General features: G+C 45.3%; 1 protein-coding gene across 1 annotated transcript in view; it reads left to right on the top strand.

Moving 5' to 3' along the window:
- The window catches only part of LOC146770421 (rho guanine nucleotide exchange factor 11-like), a 327379-nt gene that overhangs the window by 29507 nt on the left and 283928 nt on the right, over window positions 1-13944 (top strand). The window contains exon 3 of the mRNA XM_085640471.1: window positions 2827-2912. Within this exon, the coding sequence (XP_085496597.1) occupies window positions 2827-2912 (86 nt within the window). The remainder of the gene's footprint in view (window positions 1-2826; window positions 2913-13944) is intronic.

The raw sequence follows: 13944 nt of genomic DNA, 5'->3' as shown, positions 1-13944 counted from the left end.
TGCAGATGACTTCGGTGGCCTCGGATCTGAACGGGGGGAGGCGGACTCTCTGGGTTCTTCCGGCGAGGAACGAGATGATCCAATCTAGAGCCCTCTCTTGGATTCCGATGTTGCTGAGGCGCTGTACTAGGGTGCGGTGACAGACAGTGGCGAACGCTGCGGAGAGGTCCTGGAGGATGAGGGCCGCTGTTTCCCCGTTGTCGAGCAGGGCTCGGATGTCGTCAGTGGCTGCGATGAGGGCGGTCTCGGTGCTGTGGTTGGCTCGGAAGCCGGACTGCGAGTGGTCGAGGGATCCGTTTGTCTCGAGGAAGGCGGCAAGCTGTCTGTTGACGGTCTTCTCGATGACTTTGGCAGGAAAAGGCAGGAGCGAGATGGGGCGGTAGTTCTTGAGGTCAGAGGGGTCTGCTGATGGCTTCTTCAGGAGGGCGCTGAGCTCGGCGTGCTTCCAGCTCTCCGGGAAGGTGGCGGTGTTGAAGGAGCAGTTGATGATGTCCCGGAGTTGAGGTGCGATGTCGGAGTCGGCCTTGTTGAAGACTTGGTGGGGGCATGGGTCGGTTGGTGATCCGGAGAGGATGGTGTTCATCGTGTGGATGGTGTCTTCGGTGCTGACCGGGGTCCAGGCGCGGAGGGTGGTGGTGGGGGTCGTCGGTTCTGTGGTTGGGTGCGTGGTCTGTGCGCCAAAGCTGTTGTGTATATCGGCAATCTTGCGGTGAAAGAACAAGGCGAGGGAGTCGCAGAGGTCTTGTGAGGGAGTGATGTTGTTGTTTCCGGCGCTGGGGTTGGAGAGCTCTTTGATGATGCTGAAGAGTTCCTTGCTGTTGTGTGTGTTGTTGTCTAGTCGTTCCTTGAATGCTGTCCTCTTGGTGGTGTGGATCAGCTGGTGGTGTTTGTGGGAGGCGTGCTTGAGGGCGGTCATGTTGTCTGTAGTCGGGCTTTTTCGCCAGGCTTTCTCGAGGGTACGGCAGTTCTTTTTGGGGTTTTTGAGGTCGTCATTGAACCAGGAGGCTTCCTTGCTGCCGGGCCTGCTGGGGTGGTTTTTCAGAGGTGCGAGGTCGTCAGCGCAGTTGGTGATCCACTGTGTGAGGTTGTTGGCTGCTTGGTTGGGGTCCGTTGAGCTAGCGGGAGGGTTCTGGCTCAGTGATGTGGTGAGCTGGTCGGTGGTGATCTTGTTCCAGTTCCTGCGGGTAGCCTGTTGCGGGTGGTGGTGAGTCGTGGTTCTTCTGAAGCTGAAGTGGATGCAGCTGTGGTCTATCCAGTGGAGTCCGGTGGCGTGGCTGAAGGAGATGTACTTGCTGGAGGAGAAGACTGGATCAAGCGTGTGTCCGGCGTAGAGGGTGGGGGAGTTCACCAGTTGCTTGAGTCCGAGGTTGGCGAGGTTGTCCAGCAGGGTGGTGGTGTTGTTGTCGTTGTTGTTCTCCAGGTGGCAGTTGAGGTCCCCTAGGAGGATGTAGTCAGCGGAGGGGAGGGCGTGTGGGCTGATGAAGTCTGCGATGCCTTCGATGAATTGAGTGCGGGGTCCTGGGGGTCTGTATATGAGGGTGCCTCTGAGTGTGGTCTTGGGGTCGGTGTGTATCTGGAAGTGAAGGTGTTCGGCAGCTGTGAGGGTGTCGTCGGAGTTGGTCGTGATGCGGATGGTGTTCTTGTGGACGATGCCGAGGCCTCCTCCTGTCTGGTTGACGCGGTCCCTCCGGGTGATCTTGTATCCGTCCGGGATGGCGATGGCGATGTCGGGTGCTGAGGAGGCGTTCATCCATGTTTCCGTGAGGAAGGCGACGTCTGGAGATGTGGGGTCGAGCAGGTTCCAGAGTTCCACGGCGTGTCTGTGGACGGAGCGGGTGTTGAGCAGGATGCACTTCAGGTGGTTGCTGCTGGTGCTCGGCTTGGCGGGCGCGGTACAGGGCCGGATGCAGGAGAACTTGCAGGAATGGCAGCTGAATGGTCCGTGGGTGCGTCTTGGGGTGGCTCTGCAGCAGCCGGGGATCCGGCCGGAGTTGAGTGTGATGAGAGTGGTGGCGTTGTAGGACTTGCGGGTGGGCTGGCATCTGCGGGGGCCAGGGGGTCTGGCGCTGGGCGCGGGCCAGGCGCGGACGGGCACAGACGGGCTAGCCTTAGGCGCGCCTTCGGGGCGCCCGCTGCACGCGGCCGCTGCGCGGCCTCCATATGAGTGGGAGAGGGAGGGAGGAGCAGCTGGGAGGTGGGAGCGGGGAGGCCAATGGGTGACAAGGGGGCGGGGCCGCCGGGACACAGCGGCGGGAAATGGGCGGCGAGGAAGGGGCACACAACCAAGGGTACAGAAAGCAAAAAAGTGGTACAGATAATCAGGGCACAAAAGGCAAAAGGACACAAACACTCAGGACACAGAAGGCAAAAGGCTAAGATAAACCTACAGACTCCATGCATTACCACTTCAGTTTGAAGAAGCTGGAGATGTAGTAAGGCTGGCCTAGATCATCTAATATTAAGAGTTCTAAGAAAGGGGACAAAGATTATTTACCTTGGAGCATTATGTAAGTCACACAAAAAGGAAAAATCTGATTGCTGTTTTTTTATCATAGTGGGAATAGGATGGATAAGCAACCAATAGGTGCACCATATTCAGACAAAATCTTACTAGGTAGTACCTTTGTGTGAGGGAATAATAAGCAGGTAAGGTTCTATGCTGATAGTTGATAGTTGTCCACTGTTTTTTCCCCTTTCTCACACCCAGATGTTTTCGACATATGCCTCAAATTTATTTCATCCCTTAGATTGTCATGTGTTGTTATGACCAGAAAATAAATGATCAAATTCTTCATATTGTTGTTTCCTCTATTTTGCCTGGTTTAGTTGTCTAAGTTTGGAAGATGCCTCTCCTGAGCCCGGGCCCTCAAATCACCATTACCACCAGGATTCTTCTTCCAATAAAACAACAGGTAAGATTTTTTTTTTAATTCTTATTATTTCCCCTCCCTTCGGTATACATTCAAGTGTAAGTAAGATATTTCTTTGCTACTTCTCTATAGCAAAAGCTATTTCTAGATATTATGTTATTAAATGCTATCCTCTTCTCATGGCCTCCATATTGTACTGCAGTGACATGCCTTTTGCTAAAATGTTGGCGGTGATAGAATTTCTAAATCTAAAGCAGAGGGTGTTCTTAGATCAAGGCTTAGCATTATGGACCTCCCTATAAGGGCACTAGTGGCACTTGTCCAGTTTTCTTGCTTTTAGGAAAGCACTTGAGACACACTTGCAGTAAACAACAGGTAATAACTAAGACCATCGCCAAGAGTCCCTGGGACCGTGTGTGGTATATAAATGTGATGATTATGATGTGGTCTTGTCAAGTTGGAGCGACCGACCTGGTGAATGTCCACACAAGATATCATATTAAGTCAATGGGTCTTCTCATGTTGTGGTGTGCATCTGAAACATTGAACAGAGTAGCTGTAAGCATGAAGAATTGTTCTCACCAGCAGTGTTGTTATTTCTGATGTATACCCTGACCAGTGAAAGAGCTTTTACTTATATTGATCATTTAACATCAATACTTGTGACTCATTCGAATAGCTCAGACATATGAAAATTAGGTTAATAAATAAAAAAATAAGTATCTATCTGCAAAAGTGTTGCTTTTATAAAAAAGAAATGTATTTGTTACTGTGCATGTGATGTATTCAATAAAACAAACTGTTAGGAAAGGAAGTGATCTGTATATCCTATGACTATTTAGTGTCAGCATAAGCTATTCCTGGAGGATGCCAGCTATGCACTTGTGCCTTTCATGTGCTCTAAATTTCTATCAGAATGCAAAATGACTGCTCAGAAAAATAGTTTTTTTGATTTTGCTCCAAGCAGTTAGTTGATACCAAGTCACATGTAGCATTAGAAAAGTAAGCAGTTAAGGTCTTTCGGATCTCTCTCTTAAATGTGCCAATGCCTCTGATGTTCCAAATTGGTTAAAGTATTCCTTTTCTTTAGGTCAGGTATTGTGTTTACTATTGGCTTAAAGTAGGTTTTTCATCATTTGGCATTACATGTCCAGTCCATAATCTCGAAAGGGATACGTTTTTTTCCAAACGTTGAGATGAGATTGTAGTGAATGTGGAACCTTATTTCCTGAAAACTGTGGTTTATCACAGACAACAATTGTACTAGGGGATTGTCACCTAATGAACGACAAGAGGGTGTATAGCGTCTCTCTAATTTTTCAATGTGCTTGTAGTTCAATGATTAGACTAAACGTGTGTGATATATGGAACTGTCTGGTTTAAATGTAATATTTCTTTTGTTACAAAACCAAGGGTAAGCCCATTGTCTGAAGGCTAAGTTTATGGAATCCACCTCAAGAGTAATGAATTACTTTGTTGTCTGTTGTTTGTTGGGTAACAGCGTTATCTTCCAACATACAAGCTTGTGTTGTTTCTGGAACTACAATGGCCATCTCAAGAGCTTGTTTGCATTGGATACACTGCAGAAAACCAATGATGTTATCCATGTCTATTACTAATCTAATATGAGCCAAGATTGGGCTTTTGTAAGGGTTCAATATGTGTCTTAAGTCCAACTAGACAAGTCTACCAATAGTCAAATGTATTTAGAGGATATATCTTTATGTATTCATCTTGTGTGATCAATCTGTAGATACACATTGTTTTTAGTTTTGACAGGTTTTTTAGCAAAATGCTGTCAATTTGGGCCCTATTGGTATTTTGAATCATAGTAACAGGAATACTGCTGCTGTGCTGATCTTTCATGACAACTACAGTTAAGCGCTGTGCGATGCTTCCTTAGAAGAATAAAATCCAGACATTTGTGTTTGCTTGGCTAATGTTTAGCTCCAGTAGCAACACCCTCTCCAAAGCCAATTTTGGAGTGTATTGCACTTAAAGATTCCCTGCGCCCAAGGCATTACAGATGATAATCTTCTCTTTCAGGTGTTCAGCAAAGGACTTCTAGTCCAGTCATTTTCACTATGTTCATTGTTATGTAGTCAGCGAATTACATAGTTTCAGTCACTGTAGCCACTGACCCTTGCAGAGCCTGACTGTTACCTAGCCTTGAAGATTATTTGAAGCAAATGTATTTATTCATTTTCTTTGTAGAACACTTGCCACATGCTGTTGGCATGGTTATACCTTTGCATTAATATATAATTTATTTGCGGCCTACAAAATGACTAACTGTTGCATGCATAGGGATTTATTTAGAGGATTCGATCCTTTCTTGAAAGATAGGTGGCTCATGTGGGGTCCCAGTTAGAGACTGTTCAAACTTTTAAATGCTCACACTGAAAGCCATCTGTTTACTGGTTCATCTATATCATGTCATTTTGTGCGATGTGTAGTAGCTTGGTTACCTTTTGCACCTATGCGACTATTGTACCACAGGCTTGGCAATTTCACTAGAAAAGTACCTGGACATTATAAAATGTTTTTTAAACTACTTGCGTTCTCTGTGAGGGAACCTATGGAATCCCTCAGTACATGGGTCATGGGAATGTCTTTGGTTTAAGTTTCCAGATTGTGGTTTTCGGAGTTGTTCCAGAAGGTATTAAGGTACTTTACAATGGAGGCATCAGGACTAATCAATCTTGGCATTGATTACTGTAACTGCAATAAAAATCTTGACACTGGTCTAAGAAAGATTTGTCTTGGCATACCGTAGCTAAGAAAATGCCCCTTTGAAGCCGGATTTAATTTGGGTGGGCATGCTGATGTTTGAGTATGCCCAATGTTTTGAACAGGAGGCAGCTGATCACGTGGCATTTATCGAAAAAGCGCAGGTCACCTATCGCTGAGCGAATAGAAAACTGTGGTGAACACTGTAGGTGGCTATAAATGATGGGGCAATCAAGTTCAGACTGTTGCTCTAATGAATGAAGTTGCTGCCTGGCATGAGAAAAAGAATCTCAAAGCAGGTGAAGGGCTCATTAGTAGTAAAGAAATGGATCGAAAAGAATAATACTGGAGGGAGGATAGGATGGAATGGGTGCAAACTTCCTGCTATAAATAAAAAAACAAATGACCAAAGCAATACGTAAGATGGTTGGAAACAGAGTGATGATTCTGATGAGGAGGATGATTCTAGGCCTCCTGCATATAAAGCTAGAACAGGGACAGATAGTTCTGGGGCTTGTTCCTGCTCGGGGCCTAACATGGGAGCCAGAGGAGATTGCACTACTGTGCAAGCTCCTATAGTCGTGGTACAAAGAGCACCAAGAGAGGCAGTAATGAAAGCGATACCCAGTACTAGTAGGGATGCCCAACAGTCGATTCATGCCAAAATATAGTAGTGGTTGAACAGTCTCCTAAAGTTATTAACCTTGGCATTTTGAAAATCTAATTTGCTGAAATGTCACAGAGAAACATTGATTTGAACAGACTATTGACATACAATGATGATGAAATGAGATATTTAATTTAAAAAGCATCCACATGAACAAACTAAGCATATGAGGAGTTAAAGGAGCTAGCTGATGAATGCAAAGTGGGCATTAGCAAAATGGAAAATGCGAAACGAAATTATAAAATAGATTTGACTTGTGATGAAATTTAAAAAAATGGGCTTGATTACTTTGAGAAAACAAGGGGCTTGAGTGACTTAAAAAATCCAAAGAGAGAAGGAAGAAAGGAACAGCAAGTACAATGGAAGCAAAGGGAACAGAAGGCAAAGCAAGCGAAACAACAAGTGGTTCAGAACTGAAATGGTTTTGGTGTTTTCTTTGGAGTCTCCAACTAAGTACATAGGGGGAATTTGGTGCATGTTCCATGTTTTCACCACAAACTTCCATAAATTGCTGTAGGAAAAAGAGGTGCATTGGTTGACAAACATCACAGGTGTGGACTGATTTTAATTCATTGTTTGAAATTGTGGTTCCTAGTGACCTGTGGGCAGAGTGGGAGGCAGTGGTTACTTGATCACCTGGAGAACTTGCTACGGTTGCTCCTAATAATGCTCTTCTGAGGAGGTAGCTAATAAATGCAGACTGGTGATTAAGTACTTGAAAAAGAGAGTACCTGAAAAGGATATAAATTTGGAAAAGATTTTGAGAACCTCACAGGAGCTGAAGGATTCAGTGTATGCCTTTTATGAGAGGCTCATGCACATTTTAAAGAAGCTGAGTGGAGTTGGTGATCCAGAGAAAGATCGTGTCAGTGGTTTTGTCTCTGTTTTTTCATGGGTTAACGACCAGAGCTCAGTAATCATATGCATCAGAGTGAACTATGTTGGCAGGGAAAGAGTATTGATGAGATTTCGAAGCTGGCTAAGTATAGTAGTGATTACTTTGATGCAAAGCAGAAAAAGATCATGGAGAAGCTCCCAATTGCTGACAAAGCAATTTGAAAAAGGATCTCAGAACCAGATGTGTTCGAATGTGAATTTTGGCCAGTCTGGAATAAATGGGATGAATCAGATGCAGGGTACAGCAATGGGAAATGGAATGCTACAAATGAAAGATGGTGGGGGAGAAATGGTGAAGAAAAATGGGATGAATGTGAATGTTGAACTGATGAAAAGAAACACTGCTTGCTACTTCTTTGGGAATATTGGGCCATGGAAACTGGAGTGTCACCAGAATCTAAATAGAATTCAGGGTGATGGTGTTCCCCAGATGCAGAGAAATATGATTGCTCCGGCTGTTACAAATTCTGAGCAGTGTATGCAGAATCAGAAATTATTAAAAATGCCCTTGCCTGCAGCTACAATGTGGCAGCAAAATATCAGAAAAAAATGCTGTATAGTGCAGAATCGTTACAACAAACAAATGATGGACGGAATGCTGACAATGCAGACATTCTCCCCCAGTCAAGAGATCTGGGTTAAATCCATCGTTCTTTTGACCACAACGCCACCCCAGTTCAGACATGGCCATATGCAAATCAGTCTTGACCCTGTGCCTCATGGGAACAGTCCAGCCCGAACTGCCAAGCCATGTCTTCCCTGGACCGGAATCAAGCATCCTAGGACCGGTTTCTGGCTATCAGCCGTCATCAACCAGGATAGCTTTACTCCAGTGGCATAGTGAGCACGGGTCCCACGTCTGGGAATACCCATCCCACTTAGGGCGAAAAGCGTTACAACAAAAAAATGATGGACGGAATGCTGACAATGCAGACATTCTCCCCCAGTCAAGAGATCTGGGTTAAATCCATCGTTCTTTTGCCCACTACGCCACCCCAGTTCAGACATGGCCATATGCAAATCAGTCTTGACCCTGTGCCTCATGGGAACAGTCCAGCCCGAACTGCCAAGACATGTCTTCCCTGGACCGGAATCAGTATGAATGTATGACATTGTTCTGCATTCTGTCCATCAATTGTTTTTGCATTTGTTACCCCGAGTGGAAAGGGTATGCCCAGACGTGGGTCCCTTGCTCTCCATGCCACTGGAAATCAAGCAAGCCTGGCTGAAGACGGCTGAAATGCCAGAAACCGGTCCTAGGATGCTTGTTTCCAGTCCAGGGAGAACCTGACTTGGCAGTTTGGGCTGGACTGTTCCCATGAGGCACAGGGTCAAGACTGATTTGCATATGGCTGGGTTCAAACTGGAACGGCATGGTGAGCAAAAAAACGATGGATTTAGGCCCAGATCTCTGTACTGGGGTGAATGTATGACATTGTTCTGCATTCTGTCCATCAATTGTTGTTTTTGCATTTGTCACCCCGAGTGGAAAGGGTATGCCCAGACGTGGGTCCCTTGCTCTCCATGCCACTGGAAATCAAGCAAGCCTGGCTGAAGACGGCTGAAATGCCAGAAACCGGTCCTAGGATGCTTGTTTCCAGTCCAGGGAGAACCTGGCTTGGCAGTTCGGGCTGGACTGTTCCCATGAGGCACAGGGTCAAGACTGATTTGCATATGGCTGGGTTCAAACTGGAACGGCATGGTGAGCAAAAAAACGATGGATTTAGGCCCAGATCTCTGTACTGGGGTGAATGTATGACATTGTTCTGCATTCTGTCTATCAATTGTTGTTTTTGCATTTGTCACCCCGAGTGGAAAGGGTATGCTCAGACGTGGGTCCCTTGCTCTCCATGCCACTGGAAATCAAGCAAGCCTGGCTGAAGACGGCTGAAATGCCAGAAACCGGTCCTAGGATGCTTGTTTCCAGTCCAGGGAGAACCTGGCTTGGCAGTTCGGGCTGGACTGTTCCCATGAGGCACAGGCTCAAGACTGATTTGCATATGGCTGGGTTCAAACTGGAACGGCATGGTGAGCAAAAAAACGATGGATTTATGCCCAGATCTCTGTACTGGGGTGAATGTATGACATTGTTCTGCATTCTGTCCATCAATTGTTGTTTTTGCATTTGTCACCCCGAGTGGAAAGGGTATGCCCAGACGTGGGTCCCTTGCTCTCCATGCCACTGGAAATCAAGCAAGCCTGGCTGAAGACGGCTGAAATGCCAGAAACCGGTCCTAGGATGCTTTTTTCCAGTCCAGGGAGAACCTGGCTTGGCAGTTCGGGCTGGACTGTTCCCATGAGGCACAGGGTCAAGACTGATTTGCATATGGCTGGGTTCAAACTGGAACGGCATGGTGAGCAAAAAAACGATGGATTTAGGCCCAGATCTCTGTACTGGGGTCAATGTATGACTTTGTTCTGCATTCTGTCCATCAATTGTTGTTTTCGTATAGTGCAGAATGGCAACAGAATTGATTCATTCTGAATAGTGACTTAGCAGGGAATCATTATTAATGATGGTGCTTGAGGCAAGACTAGGATTGCTTACTTGGAGCAGTCCTGGAGGTAGACGAAAGTGGCCCATATGTTGATGGAGAAATCAAAGCCCGCCCGTTTTTACTTTTGATTGATATGGGGGTACCTTTTCTACAGTTTGTTCTGTGGAAGTCCAAATTTTAGGAATTAGAAATCACAGCAGATGTCCCAGCTAAAAGTGGTCAATTGGACAATATATTTTGTGATTCAAGTGCTGGGAAGAGACTTATTGTGCAAAATGAATTGTGTGACTTATTGTACAATGAATGGTGTTGCAATTGAGCCACAAGATGAAGACTATGGCCATCATTAGGATGGCGGGCGGACATCCCGACGTAAAAAGGGACCATAAGTGCGGCGGTCCCGTGGCTGAGATCAGGATGCGCCCACCACACTGGCGGGCGCATCCTGCATTTTTAACATTGCGGCGGGCGGTGCTTCCAGCACCACCTGCCGCAATGCCAAAAATGCATGTTGTGCATTTGCATGCACAACGTGGCAGGACCCGCGCGGTGCCTACCATGACGTGCATGCAAATGCAGGGGGGGTACCATAGGTACTCCCCATGTGCACCTCCACCCCCCAAAATTCCTGGGGGCCCGCTACGGGCCCCCAATGGCAAGGACCGCATGCCTTTCCGCCCAGCATGTATCGTAATATGGATGGCGGTGTCTAACAGACACCACCACCATATTAAAACCTTTTCGCCCGGTCGACTCATCAACCGGGCGGAAAAATCCGGCGTACGGTCTTTCCGTCCGCCTGGGTACCCCCTGCCATAGTAATATGTCAGGGGGACATGGCATGCGGGCGGAAGAGAATGTCGGACGGATCGCCACCGCAATGCGGGCGGTGGAAATCCGCCCGACATTCTAATTGACCCTTATGTGTTTAAAAAAATCACACAAGGCTAGAGTTTAGTTATTCCCTGCTGTGACAAAAGATGGCCTACCTTTCGATTTAAGACATACTGTCAAAGATGAGGTATGAGATTACATCTGGACAGAGATTGGGCTAGCAAAAAGTGCCTAGCCAGTTAAAATAAAAGTGAGACCAGATGCAATTTTACCTACAACCAAATAGAATAGTCTTTCAAAAGATCCCGAAGAGGAAATTAAACCAGTGATATAAAAAATGATTGTCTAGGGGATTCTCTGTAAGGTACTTGGTAGTTCTTGTAACTCTGTAGTGATGGGAAGTAGTAAATGGAGAATAGCTCAGGATCTGCGAAAGATAAACAAAATTGTCATACCATGTTGTCCTGCTACCGACTCCAACAGTGGTTTTGTTCCAAATCCCATCAAATGCAGAATGGCATACATTAGTGACTTATGTTAAGCATTCTTTTCAATTCCTTTGCACAAACAGAGCCATATCAAAGTTCTCGTATGGCGTAGGATTTCAATTTTTTGTCAAATATGATCTAGAGAATTTAAGGTTACCTTGTAATTCAGTCTTAGTCCAATATATTGGTGATTTGTGTTTGGCATCCATGACAAAGTGAGACTGTAAACTTGGTACGTTTGCTTTGTTAAATCATTTAGCTGACAGTGGCCATAAGGTCTCTCCAAAAAAAGCATTAGTGTAAAAGAGAAGTGATTTATCTTGGATACCAAATCGAAATAGGTGCAAATAAAGTCTTAATATAAGGTTTGTTTGCAATTCTGAGAATGAGCCCACCGACCACCTAAAGGGAGGGTTGGATGTTTTGGGGAATTGTTGGCTACTGACATCAGTGGATTCCAAACGTTTCCCTGATTGCAAAGCTGTCAAGATCTGGTACCAATTGACATTGAATACACTGAAGCATTTAAATAATTGAAAGAGAGTATGACCCAAAGACATGGTGGGGTGATGCACCTCATTGCATATCTTTCAGCCGTATTGGATCCGGTAGCTATAAGTAGGCCAGAGCGGTGAACTCTGCTCTGTTCGCTGAGTTTGCTGAGTTTTCTGCACTCCTCACTCCACGGAGCAAGTGACATTCTGAAAAACTTTACTCCGCATAGCGAAGCTTTTTCCTCGCTTGTGCTCCCCAACGGTAAGTTGGTGAGCGTGGAAAATCCAACACTAGACCACCTCCCAGCAAGATTTCTCACTGCAGGCAGTCGCGGATAGTCGCTAAAATTGCCAAAACGCAGTCATTTTCTCCATGCCAAAAATGAATGCATTGGATTAGCGCACCGCTTGAAGTGGGATGAAAAAACTGTGGGGGGCGGGATGGCTCTCAAAATGGCGTGGCTGATGTAATTGGGACACGGCTTAAAACACGCAAGCTAAAAATCTGTGCTTAGCATAGTGTGCTGCCCCACTGTTAATTTGCTGCTTTTGTCATTGCATCCAGATATATAATACACCAAGTAACATTACACCTACAACAAGCCATGACTATTGGCTTTGCAGAGGAGTGTTAGTTCCATATGCTAAAAAAGAATCAACTATGGCTTTGTTGTATATAATATAGAAAATGCTTCAGTTCTGAAATGGTGAGAGTGTGAAAGAACTATAACAAGTCACTTTAAAGGTACCTCAAAGGCAGTGAAGGGTGGCACTGCTGCAGAGTTATGATTTTTTTTCTAATCTGGAGGGTGAGGGAAAAAACAGAGAGCCCGATAGTAACGTGTCTCAGCACCTGCTTTTAAAACTGCTGGATCACTTAAACCCTGATTCTATGTAATCACAAATTATCTTAACTGTCTTTAATCCTGTGTAAATTTGATGACACACACATGCTCTCAGCACAGCAGCATGCTGAGACGGTCAAGACCTGCCGGCTGCCGCCCACTACATGCGGAAATCAATACAAACAAGGTTTGCCCCTAGAGAGCACATTGGTCCAGTCACTCTGGGGGCAGGCCAGAAGCATTTAGCAGGGCCGTCATAGGTAGCGCTTTCGCACTATGAAAGATTGATGGCCCTGCTCTGCGGAATCCGGGAGCTCTGCAGGATTTTGATTGGCTGCGCAGCCGCCCTCAGAGATTTTGCGCACACAGGGCCAAGTAAAGCCCAAGTATTTGCCTCCCCCCCCGGCCTTGAGAGTTATTTCCCGCACAAATGGGAAAGATGTCGCCCATTTGTGTGGGAAATAGCCCAATCTGGCAACACTGGTTCTACTGCAGCTTCCCAGAGTGTTCTAGAGAACAACTAGAGCTCTAACCGTCTTACTTATGACAAACGCATGGCACACCTGAAGCCATCTTGATTGGAATAAACTGGTAACATTTAAAACGTTTAATTTAAAAAGTAACAAAATGAGGTGGTTCATTTTGCCATAGAAATTATGATTAGTGCCGCAGACAGAAAAATTAGGGCACATTTTGAGTGACTTCTCAAATCCCCTTCTATTTCATTAAACAATTCTGACATACAGACTGAAACATCACTTTCAATACCAGCAGCAGTCTTACAGTTAACTCCCTAGTGAGCAGTAGCTTTACTACAGTGATCTAATGAGCAACTAGAGTGCTAACATTCAAAATGTATGGCCAATGTGTGACACTTCTGAATGTCTTCTTGATGGAATCAGAGTAAAAAACTGAAAGCATTTCCTACTGAGGAGACTGCAGTATATTAGGAAATTAGGAAACTTCATAACAAATAAGTCTCCCAAGATGGCCACCAGAGAAAAAGAGCACAAATATCACCCAGATGTAGCCCACGGATAGCCCAATGACAGAAATGTGCAAAACACTTTATATTTTTTGTTTTTTTGCAGTTTTATATAGTGCAGACTGGTCAGGTATTGGAGTGCTTTACTTGACCATTGGTTACATCACACAAGGACTAATTCATTTTGGTTGTAGGCATGGGGAGATTAAGTGGATTGACCAGAATCACAGAATGTCGAGCTGAAGCAGAAACTCCAACCTGGTTCTCCAGTTGCAAAGTCTGGAGCTCTGGAGCTCTGGAAGTAACACCACATCCTCTCCCCTAAGTGCAACATTTAATCAAATGGTCAACTGGATAAGAAAAATAAAGTGCTTTGTTGCTATTTGGGAACTCAGAAAATATGTCCTCATTTTAGCTTTTTAGAGCACTAACCATAATTTCAATGCAAATAAGATCCTCTAATGTCTAAAATTTCTAAAGGAAATGCTTTAGGTTTTACAGTTATGATTACATCAAGATGGTGTCAGGAATGTCACACTTTTGTGATAAATATAGAATGTTAGCAATCTAGTTGTTTATTGGGATACTGTTGCGAGGCAGAGGTCATGGGCACGGACTCGGAAAATTGAAGGCAGG

Source organism: Triturus cristatus, unplaced genomic scaffold (genome assembly GCF_964204655.1).
Source record: "Triturus cristatus unplaced genomic scaffold, aTriCri1.1 SCAFFOLD_367, whole genome shotgun sequence".
Lineage (NCBI taxonomy): Eukaryota > Metazoa > Chordata > Amphibia > Caudata > Salamandridae > Triturus > Triturus cristatus.
The sequence above is the reverse complement of the archived record's forward strand: the minus strand, read 5'-3'. Positions and strand labels throughout refer to the sequence as shown.